This window comes from Balaenoptera musculus, chromosome 5 (assembly GCF_009873245.2).
Source record: "Balaenoptera musculus isolate JJ_BM4_2016_0621 chromosome 5, mBalMus1.pri.v3, whole genome shotgun sequence".
NCBI lineage: Eukaryota > Metazoa > Chordata > Mammalia > Artiodactyla > Balaenopteridae > Balaenoptera > Balaenoptera musculus.
Window position 1 is genome coordinate 18,469,624 of NC_045789.1, and position 12,260 is coordinate 18,481,883.

General features: G+C 33.0%; 1 protein-coding gene across 9 annotated transcripts in view; it reads left to right on the top strand.

The window, feature by feature from the left end:
* The window catches only part of RAP1GDS1 (Rap1 GTPase-GDP dissociation stimulator 1), a 306,019-nt gene that overhangs the window by 203,463 nt on the left and 90,296 nt on the right, over positions 1-12,260 (top strand). For 8 of the 9 annotated variants that reach the window (XM_036852830.1, XM_036852828.1, XM_036852831.1 and 5 more), the window contains 2 exons: positions 5,309-5,431; positions 8,171-8,296. In XM_036852830.1, coding sequence (XP_036708725.1) covers positions 5,311-5,431; positions 8,171-8,296 — 247 coding nt within the window. In that variant the 5' untranslated portion in view covers positions 5,309-5,310. Of the gene's footprint in view, positions 1-5,308; positions 5,490-8,170; positions 8,297-12,260 lie in introns of those variants that run through there. The other variant, XM_036852832.1, reaches the window with a different exon arrangement.

Consider the following 12,260-nt stretch of genomic DNA (forward strand, 5'->3'; position numbering starts at 1 on the left):
TGCCTTTAAATGAGGACACTACGCCTCTGTGTAGGAATTAGCTATAGTGGTGGGGTGGGTGTGGCATTTCAGAGAGGGAACAAGTGCAGTAAGAAGGTATGAAATAAAATGATTAATTTAGATTTCTATAAGCAATTCAGTGTGGCTAGAATGTAAGATATCAATGGAGGAGTATCAGGAGAGATGGTTGGGAAATATAAATATCATGGATGTGCTTGAATGTTTAATTAAAACTTATAGACGATCACTTAAAGATTTAAAGTAGGGGAGTGACATAAAATTTGTATTTCTGGAAGCTTATTCTGCCATCAATGTAGATGACAGTTGCATGGGAGGCTGGAGTTAGGGAGACTCTTGCGGAGGCTGTTGCATTTAATAAAGGTCAGAATTGAGAGCTGGAAGCAGCATGAATGTAACAAGGAAAGGATAGATGCACAAGATGCTAGTCAGATGGAGTCTACAGAGCTTACAGTACATTCTGCTTAGCATGGGTGGTAGCGAGGCATTTACTAAAGGGGAAAAATTTATAATCATTCTAGGGCTTCTGGCTTAGATGGGTTCCCTGCCATTAACTGCAATAGAGACTAAAATGAAAGGAAAGGAAGAGGGTAAATTTGATCTTGGAAATGATAAATTTGAGGTATTTATTGTCTATCCAAGCACACATGCTTTGTTTTCCTTTGGATAAAGGGAGAGAGGATTTGGGGCTCGTCTGTGTGGTAGTAAATGAAGCCTTGGATTTGGATCAGATCTCCCAGGCACAGGGCCAGATCTCTTGTTACACCCTATTCTAAGAATCTACCCCTTGAGAAATAAATAATTGCCCAGAGACAACGATACACATGGCCCTTGAGTCATATTCCGTGTCCTTGCAGTCAATCCCAAATCTGAGTCTTCTCTTCACAATCAGTCACGAGGATCCTTGGACATATAATATAAATAAAAATAGCAATTGTTTATTGTTCTCATAACTAGAAGTAAATAATCTAATCCAAGTACATTTTTAATCTAATAGAGTCATAGTAATAACAGTCATTATTTTTGTTTTTCTAATTTGGAGTTTACTGAAAATTGGCTATCAAATGCTTTTCATTAATTTCTCCTCATAAAACCTATATGCTAACATAACATCATAAATTCAGCTTATAGTAGCATACCTGAAAACCCCCTCTTGATATTTAACTGTAAAGCCAATTATTTTAATGTATTTACTTGGCAACTTTGTTGGGAACTTTAGCCTTTTTCAAGGCATATCTTAAATTCCCATTCCCATTCCACCCATTCTCAGCCTTCTACTGGGTTATTGGTCTTGAGAAATTCTATGAGTTGTGCTTTAACTTCTCCTCTCCCTATAGCATTGTAGCACAGCTTCTTGATTTACTCTTCTTTCAAGTTTCTCTGACCCGATTGCCCAGTTTTCTTTTTCTTTCTATCACTGGCAGTTTCATAACGAAGCTGCTCCTTGCCACCAGGAGGTCAGGTGGAGTGTGGACATAGGACTGCAGAGACAGAATGAGTGCTTGCAGAACTGCAAGGGCTACTATAATGGATATGACTCCTGCCATAGCTCCCACAGATATTATTTTAGAGTAGCAACTGCCCTTCATGTATGGGTCCTTCAAAATTCAAGGACTGCCAGCTGCCTATAATTTGTAGGCATACTCAAACGCTTTTATGACTGCACCTAAATGTGAAGGGGGAGAAAGAAGTTGAATTGATTCCTGCAAATATTTAAAATGGGTATAGTTCCAATGTCAGTAGTAGTGTGGCTAAAGATAATGAAAAGTCTGCCTTTTTTCTCTCTTTTTTTTTTTTATAAGATATCTTTTTATTTTTTTAATTTTCATTTATTTATTTATGGCTGTGTTGGGTCTTCGTTTCTGTGCTAGGGCCTTCTCCAGCTGCGGCAAGCGGGGGCCACTCTTCATCGCGGTGCGCGGGCCTCTCACTATCGCGGCCTCTCTTGTTGTGGAGCACACGCTCCAGACTCGCAGGCTCAGTAATTATGGCTCACGGGCCCAGCTGCTCCGCGGCCTGTGGGATCCTCCCAGACCAGGGTTCGAACCCGTGTCCCCTGCATTGGCAGGCGGACTCCCAACCACTGCGCCACCAGGGAAGCCCCTTTTTTCTTTTTAGGACTCCTGATCACAACACATGATTTCTTTTTACAAGCAGTCATTCATTTAGATCTGCAAACACGACCACTGACGCCTTCTTAATGCTCTCTTAAAATCATTTCAAGGGTGCTCACAGATATCTGAGAACATGTTTAGTTCACAGATACACATTGTGAGATGCCGTAGAGTGCCAGTGTAGAAAGCATATATGAAATGAGGCTGAAACTTTGTAATTGTTTATTGGATAGTGGCATTTTAATGATAAGCAGTATTTGGCTCTTTATGTTTTCATGACAAACGAAAGAAGATAATTCCCAGCTGTTTAATTTAAATTCTAAACCTATATATAAATCCACATGCTAGCAAGTAAATAGAATTCCTTTTCGATTTTTCTAAATTGTAAATCAGATTTATATGAAAAACCAGATTATATTTTCCCTTTTATTTCTCTGACAATAGTATTAAAAAAATACTATTCCCAAATCTTGATTCATCTTATTATAACTGTTTTCCCAATTCCTTGGATTGTAATCCATGGAAACTCATCAGAGTGCAAGAGCTTTGTATGGCTTTGTTTTCTTTTTTTCCCCTTGCCCCTGACATTCAGCTCTGATGTTAAGCCATTTTTTTAGTTATAGTTAAAATGAGACGTGCATGGGTGATTTGCAGTTAACTGCTCGCCTCCACACACACAAATGCCTCAGCTTCACATCTAATCATGATTCATGCCTTATGCCAGATTCTTGCTGTCATCCTAGCACCAGCAGATGGTGGGACAAGACCCCTGGGGCAGTCAGCCCCAGTGTTCTACTGTTGTAGCAGTGGTCAGAAAAGGAAGCATTTTAACATGGCAAACTGAGTTCAGTTCTTTTGGCTTCTTGCTAAAAAGAATAATAATAATTAATAGAAACTTGGTGTCAGATTTTCAGGTGGTACCTTTTTAATCCAAGAAACAAAATAAAAATGAAAAGCCACATTGTATTTTATAAATGCGCTTGCTGAAAGGACAGCTCCTGTGTTTATGTTCTATCATGTGTACTTTACATTTGTAATAATCTGAATTGTGAGAAACCAGTGAGTAGCAGCGTACAAAAAGACAAATTTCATTTATGCTTAAGTAAGTTTTCTGTTCTAAAAAATAACACCAGTGGTTGCCAGGTGATACACATGTTGAATTGTTAGTATAGTAGAATCTGAATTTGGTGTTCATGCTCTATGATTATTGGTGACTTTAGACAAGTTTACTTTATCTTTCTGAGCTTCTGTTTCTTCACCTAATAAAAAGCACTGTTTTAAAGTATCTCCAAAATATCCTTTCTTATTACAGTACATAAAATGTAAGAAACCAAAATAGTATTAGCTGTATTAAAGAAACTGTATTTAAGACAGAAAGTATTAAATACAGAAAGCTGTATTTAAAGAAACCAAAATAGTATTAGCTGTATTACAGTACATAAAATGTAAGAAACCAAAATAGTATTAGCTGTATTAAACCAAAAAGTATTAGCTGTATTAAATTATTATTAAAATACTAATAATAGTATTAGCTGTACTAGGCTTATGGAAAAGGAAATGCATGGATGGAGTTTCAACATTGACTAATCTTGATTACTTGATCTTTTGTACTAATGTCATATATAAACATGCACATACACCCAAGTAACTACAGTAATTGCAAAGAAATGTTTTTAAGATAACAAATCCATGGAGCTTTTACAATTTTCAATTTTTACAAACTTATAAATAATTTTCCATATAATTTTCTATTGCTTCAGCCATTCAACAATTCTAGCTTCTCCTGATGATGTTAAGAGTGTTATACCTCTTTAACCCAGAATCCTGGCTAGTCTTGGGTTACACGGAACATTGCTTTTTAACTTTTTGACCAGAATCTATGATTAGTGATACATTTTACATTCAGTAAGCATACACATACAGTTACATGTGCATGTGTTTCACTCAGTGTTTTACCTTACTGTCCGCAAAAAAATTTTTTTTCTATTCTTTTGTTGTTGTTGTGGATATTGTTGATTCTATTTCTCTTTTTAAGAAATTGCTGGTCCTTGTTCACCAGATTGATTTCAGGGTTCTTAATGGATTGGGACCCACAGTTTGAAAAACACTGAGCTAAACAATCAGCGCTTACTATAAAGAAATAGATAATTTTTTGTAGACTTTCTCAAATTATTAAAAATGATTTCCTACTCTCTGTTGATCAGAGCAGCTGCCATTTACTTAACAAGAAATCTTTAGAGTTCTCTTGTTTGTTTGTATATCCAAAGGATCTAAAGGACATAGAGGAGCTACACATAGAAATAAATTTAAATAGAATGCTTTAATGAGCCTTATAGCTCCCTGTTTTTAAACAATGCCATTCCTCTTCATTGTTAAGAGCCAAATAGTAATTTTAAATTTTGTTTCCTTGAGCTTTTCTTTATTTCCATCATCATTCCAGTTGTTCCTGTTTTTTATTTTAATAGGTCATGCTTTTTACATGAAGCGGCTTGATTTCATACAAAGGCTCTTTATTTGTATTTTAACAAAGGTGGAAAGAAAAGGAAAGAAGTAGGTCTTCTTGAATTTCTATATCACCATATAGAGTTCTGAATACCATGGCCTTATTGCTGTTTACTATTTCCCTTTTTCATTAGTGGTGGTTTGAATAAGTTGTGCGAGAAACATAGTAATCATATGGAACTGAATAGTCTCTTCTATCACTCCATATAAAATGATATGAGGTGAGTTTTTTGCACATTTAGTTGCCACTTATTTTTTTTTAATTGCTGTAGCATTATAGGTAATCATAGAATTCACATGTATTAATAACACACTATTAGAGAATTCAGAAGGGAAGTAGAAAGTAAAGCATTCCTACTCTGAATAGACAGTGTTGGAAATAACATTGAGAAGTAAGTTTGGTATGCAAATGGTATATTCAGAAAGGATTCCTTTATAATCTGTAGATTTAGAAAAGATTGTATTAGAAAGTGTTTTGCATAGATAAAAACTGAACATAAAAGCAGCTTGTGGAACTGAAGGTAATTTTATATAAATATACACATTTTAATATATAATGAACTGTTTCTATTATGGATGGTGAAAATTCTTAAAGAAAGAATTTATCGTAGATGTAGTTGTCAGTGTTAGTGTTGAAGGTGTTCACTGAAGCTCTTTGTATGTATCTCTTTCAGATATGGAAACAAGTGAAAAAATCCAAGGAAGTGGAATACTTCAACTGTTTGCAAGTCTGTTGGTTCCACAGTCTTCCTGCACAGCCAAAGTAGCTAACATCATAGCAGAAATAGCCAAAAATGGTGAGGTTTTCCTCAAGAACTTTTCTGCTGGGAACATCTTCAGTTTTACACCCTACCTGTCAGTATGTTTTATTAATTTATGTTTTAATTTTGTAGATTAGACCTTTTTTATTTCTTTCTATTTTTCTTTTCTTTGACTTTTTTAATGTAATGAAATGTTGTTTAAAATGACTATCATTATAGTCATTCTATTCGTACATTTCCCATTTGCTATTCCGTTCCTTCAGAGTAGAATTAAAGAATAGCACTGCGAGTCCCTCCTGTACCTGTATCATTTATTGCTTTGGTTACAGGATTCTTGAGCTGCCACTGAGTCATTCATCTTCATTGTCACAGGAGAGCTTACCCTTTTTCAATGTATACATTGGTTTGTGTTATATCCAAATAAACTCACTGTTTTTTTTTTTTTTAATCTGACCTACTGACGTTGGCACTTGACTGCAACAGTGTAGTCAGAATACATACTCTGTTTTCTGAATTCACCTTCATGAGAAACATTTATTTCTTAGGTTTCCATGTAATGACAGCAAAGCATAGATTATAAAATAGCCATCCCATTATATATGGTTTATATCCAGTGAGAGGGGATTCTTTGGAAGAATTATTTTGTAGCAGAAATATTTGTGTATGATTTTAGTTTAGTCAATTTGAGAAAAACACTGACTTCTTAAAGCAGTTTTTAAGCAAAAGCGGAGGCCATGCTAAATGTAATACCATTAGTATGCCTCAGTTTGTCAAAGTTTGATATTATTTTTAGTTCTTTTATTTTAGTAAGTTGCATATATTATACTTTAAAAAAAGAAACTTTAAAATTCTGGCTTCAGTTTTACACAATTAATTTTATACATTGTGTAATCACTGTGGCAGGTGGCATTGTAAAGTATGTTTTTAGCCCAGTAAAACAACTTGTTCATATGTGTGTTACCAAAAAGAATTGCCATGAAACTTTTTCATTTGTTTAGAGGTGCTCAAAATATCTTTCAAGTTCCAATGAGGTTCTATATTGGTAAATCATTTTTTGGTTGTTAATGAAAACTGACCATCTGTTGTTTGTATGTACATCTAAGCTATTGAAATTATAATCATCATGCTGTGCTTTGGAGTTGAGCTGGTCATAAATGTTCAGAGATTCCTAGTGGTCTGGAGTATTTAGTGTACTTCAAGCAGATTTGAACTGCTCTGAATAGATAGGGATCACCTTGGGACAACAAAGAACTCCTGAAGCAGATCTAGTTTGAAAATGAAACCCCTCCAGATATTGTTTGTTAACTTAGAGCAACCACTATCTAAATCTTCTTAGATGCAAAGCAGCTTGATTTTTAAGATCAAGTAATTTATTTTTAACCTCATTAGAAACACAGTATAGTTTCCAGAAATCAATTTTTATCTTAAAACTTTTTTTCTTAAGAATGAGCACACACACACATAACATAGATAGAGAAATTTTGAATAGATTTTTTTTTAAATGGATTGCCATTCCTATATGATCTTATTACTTAATAGTATCAGTCCTCGTAATACTTGGTCACAGTTGCATGATGACTCTGCTGCTAGAGGTTGCTTCTAGTTACACTCTAGTAGATGACAACTGTGTTTTAAAGACATAATTTATAGCATTTATACTTTTAATCAGAGGCTTGTTAAGGGCATGCCACTAATCCCTACTGATTAAAATAAATGGGATCCATTTAAATGGTTGTTTACTGCTTAATCGCCAGATTGGTTTTTTTTTAAGTGACTGGCTGAGAAAGTGGATTAGAGTCTTTTTTTTAAAATAAATATCTTCAGAAATGCAACATGACCCAACGGAGATATTAACTGGCCTTATATTTCTTCTGGTTAGAAACTTGACAATGAAAGAAGATTGTGTGAACCAGAGAAAAAAAGAAATTGGAAGTTGATCTGTTCATCGTCACTCTGCTGTGCACGTTATATAATAATAGAAGAAAACTATTAGCATATACTTGTTAGATTTGGATTAATTATAAAATATAATTATGGTTAAATTTGTACATACAAAAAGAACTCTCTAAAAATTAGCGTACCTGACTATGTGCTGATGTTCAAAATCCAGAGTATTAGTAAGAAGTTCCAGGGGCAAGTTTAACGTGGGAGCATAGCTATGACCATAAATTGCAGTAAAAGATTTTGATATCTTTTAAATAAAGTATTCCCCTATATAACAGATTTAAGGTGGATTTGAGGCAAAGGAAAAATAAGTAAAAGAGGAAGTATCTGTGAATATTTCTTCCTTTTTAGAATTGTACTCTCAGAGTGTCTAATAATAATAATAATAACAACAACAACAAATTACTGAAACTAGGTACTATTATGTGTCTACAGTACTGATAACTGAAGTTGAAAATGTGTAAAAGCAAACAAAACCTTTACATCTTATTCCCCTCCTCCTCCCCCCTCCTTCCCCCCTCCCCCCTCCTCCTCTTATAACATCCAGGTATAAGAAGATAGTGATAAATTAGGTATAATGAAAGTTAATGAAAAATTCTTTTGGTTTATGGTAGAGACTATCAGAAAAGAAAAATATGACCCCACTCATTTTTGTGTACTCATTTCATGAAGTATTTAGTAGGGTTGTAATGATACTTTTAGACAGAAATGTACTCTTCGGATAGTAAGCCATCTTAAACATTTTAATATTAGATATTTATTTAATTAAGGGAGGTTTTTTATGTAATTGAGAATCTTTATATTTTTAATTAAATATGTTCTTCTTTTCAGAATTTATGCGAATTCCATGTGTGGATGCAGGATTGATTTCACCACTGGTACAGCTGCTAAATAGCAAAGACCAGGAAGTGCTGCTTCAAACTGGCAGGGCTCTAGGAAACATATGTTACGATAGCCGTAAGTGTTGAAATAGCAATGGTACACTTATAAACTTTTGTTTAAGAATTATGATTTTCATAATAATTCTGCTTTTAGTGTTAGCACTGTCTTTTCTAGGCTAAGACATTAATGTGAGCCAGTATGACTTAGCTCTGCTTATGTAGCTGAATCGATGGAAATTCGGGCCATAGTATTCTTTTAACTAAGACTTATCTGAAATGAATTCTTTTTCTCTGATATCACAAATGATATTTTCAGAGGAAAATAAGACATTTTCTAAGAATTGGAGCTTTTAATTTTAGGAAAAAATATATCTTTTCAATTAGGTTTTATGGAAGTACCATCTCTGCATGAGAATACTTCTAAACACATTTTTTAGTTTCTAAGTCTGTCCAAATACATTTTTAATTACTTGCAATTCAGTAAAGCCATTCATAAAAACCATTATCTTCTCAAGAGCTAGATTGGCCTATTGCATCTTGCATTGACTCCATTCCTATTTGTCATAATGTCATTGTCATCCTCACCACTTTATATAATATACTGTTCCTACTAGGCAAAGAGAAAGGAAGAACTTGGGTATGGGTATAGATATTGCAAAATTTTTACATTTTCTACTTTTCCTTCCCACGTATATGCAAACAAAATACAGAAAAAAAATCTTGAGTATATTCAGTTTAATTAGGCTTATCCTGATTTTCCTTAGATTTCTGAGAAAAAACACATTTTCTAACATTCACCTTTAAAGTCTCCTAGGAATTTACTTCTATTTGTACAACTAGGATAACTTTTATTGTTTATTTTCCCCATTGAGTTTATGTACAAAAATCATAGATAGCTCCTTTATAATACACAGTGTTTCAAAAAGTGATTTGTGCATATAAGCCAGACAGAAAATAAAGTCATAAACATATTTATTTATGATAAAAGAAAGAAGCAGAAAAAAAGATTGAAACTACAGCTTTCAGTTATAACTTCTCTGTAGCAGTAGTGGTAAGACTAGCCTCATTTATTCTTTCCTTTTTCTGGAATATTATATATTATATCTGAGGGCACGGGATGTCTTTTAATGTGAATTTTAATTGGAGAATTTCAGTCCCTAATGCTGCTTATAAATTTACCTATCTGTGCCTTCATTCCAATTCTTACTATCCTAGGGTATTAGCTTTGTTTATAAAATCCTAGTGCTTTATGTTTATAACTTGCATTTTCATATTTAGGATTTTTATTAAACACTATAGTTTCTAACGTTAGCTTTCAAGAATGAATGTGTATTTTATATGATTAATTTTAACAATATATATTTAATAGACCTCTGCAGAGTAATAGGCAAAGATTGATGGCAAGTATTTGGAGAGTATAATCATTACTCTTTTTATTTTTATCTTCTGTGTTTATTACTAGAATTTAAGGTTATCAAAAGTATTCTTTAATCTTTGTTCAGTTTAGATATTCTTGACTTATGCATTGTTTGAACATCATAGGAATTATCTGTTTTGAGTACTTTTGTCCTAGAGTTTCACTTAATATTGGCACAATGGAAGAAATACCCATAGTGATCTATTGTCTCATCTTGCTATGATTTTTATGGGCACAGAGTAATTTTATTTCCTGTATACACTAAAGAACCTTGAAGTTAGGGTAATAAATGTCTAGTTAATAAGATTATCATTTTGATGAAACTGAAGTCCATTATTATGCTGTTTATCATATCCGTTTACTCTGTTCTTATGAGGTATACAGTATAAAGTCTGGATATGCTTTAGGCTATGAAGTTAATTTTTTGTTTCATTTATTTGTGAATATTTATACCCACTTTATTCTCATTCAATTCAATGAAAATTATAGTTAAATAGAAAATTAAGCATAGTGAATACAGACTTTTTATACTTTTAAACCTTGTTTAAGGAAAATGAAGTTAGTAATCTTAAAAATGAATAAATATAAGAAGTGATTTATTACTATAAATCATGTGGTAAAAATGTGTTCATTGTGCCATGCTGTCTTAACCATATAATTTCCATAATACTGTATGCTTTCTTATCCTTTTATTTGAAATTAAATCTATGTCAATTTATCAGTGATTTCTCCAGAATGGTTGTAGGAAGAGTACAGCACCTTTATTTTAATTACAAGAATGATATCAAAGTCTATAAATGTGATGCTGTGTGGTTGATTTTTTAATTTACTTGAAATGCAGTGACATTTTATGACAAGCAGGAGTTTGAAAGAACCCAGAAATTAGATTTCTCTCTTTAAAAAATATTGAATAACTTCTATTTTAATTAATTAATTAACCTTCTTCCCTCTTAAGAATGTAATGCTTCATTCCTAAAGGGAGAATAGAAAACTATAAATGACAGCCTTGTAAATACAAGGAATCTTCTTCTTACAGATAACATGTGTTTTAAAATTCACGTTTGTATTTTATCACACTTACCCATAGGACTAATCAGTTTATTCTTGTTTTATAAATGTATTCCAAATGAATAATTTTTTAGTGTGGGTTTATTCAGAATTTTATTGGGCTTACAACAGATAGTAAACTTAATGTATACATAAAGTAGCATGGGAATTCAGTATTAGAGATAAAAATGTGAGAAATTTGTGCATATTTTATAGATTTTTATTTTGATACTTAAAACGTAAGGCAATTTGCCAGCATATTTCAGTTAACAGTTCTTTTTGAAAGGAGAGCTCTAACTGTAAAAAGAATTACACTTACCACAAAATTCATGGAAATCTTTTGAAAAAAGTAGGTCAGATTTCAGATTTCCCAGCTTTGACAGTGCCTATTTTAGGGAACTCTTCCTAATGGAAGGAAACTGTCTTATATATCCTAACATCAGGTAATAGACTGATATAACTGCTAAATGGGACAGGATGAGGCTTTGTTGCTGATGAACTTTTTGAATCCCACCCAGTCTCTCTCTTGCATATAGAGATGAAAGCATAAGCGAGTGGGAACAGTTTTCATTTAAAATGCCTGGTCTTTTTTCTGTGCTTCCAGAGAGCTGCCAAGGCATTTATGGATTTCTCTTTCGAAGTATCCAGACTTCTGATATAAGCGACGTTTTAACTCTTTGCCCTTTAACTTCGCCAAAATACTTCTTTTTATAAGAAGTTTGACATCTTTTAGATCAAAGAAGAGAGAAAAATTATATTTCAATTTGGAAAGAAGTCAGCAAAGCTGTGATGGGATATGCTAGGGGATATAAGTTTAGATAAAGTAGTATTACATCTCAGCAGTGCATACATTTGGCCTGTTTAATTACACATTTCTCTCAAAGGTGATATGGAAAAAAATGAGCCCCTTTTTCTCCTTATCTGGCCATCTTTGTGGTATTCTCTTCTTTTAATGATTAGCTTTGTTTATGTAACTGTGCACATTTAAAATTGCTTATATAATTAAATGGTCTTATAGTATTGAAGAGCTTCATGTTAAATTCCCACCCCATGTTTATAATTCGTAGGGATAAATTGGTGACTGGAGACTGAGCTTTCTCTGTTTGTAGATGGTACTGCTTGAGGTCAGGAAATAATTGATATCGGAAATACTGGTTAAAAGTCTTTTAGTAGAGGCTAAAAGAAAATGATTGCATGAAATTAAATATTTGTGCCTTTTTGTATACCAGAGAAAGAATAATATAGAATTCAAATTAATACATATTAAAATTAAACAAATATACCTCTACAGAAATGAAATTAGTGCTTTTGATTATATAATTAATCCTATTATTAGAAAGATGCACACTTAAGAAGCTTGTATGACATGCTGTCTTACATGATATAAAGAAAATTGAATTCTTGCTCACTGATGAAGAAATAAATCTACCAAAATGAGGTGGTAATCAGGCTTGCCAAAGCCATTGTTTCTGAGTTAAACTAAATATTGTTTATTTCAATGACTTCAAGAAGTGTAAAAATGAAAGGATGCCCAAGTACATGCATGGACCTATTTATATATTAGTGATTCTAACTG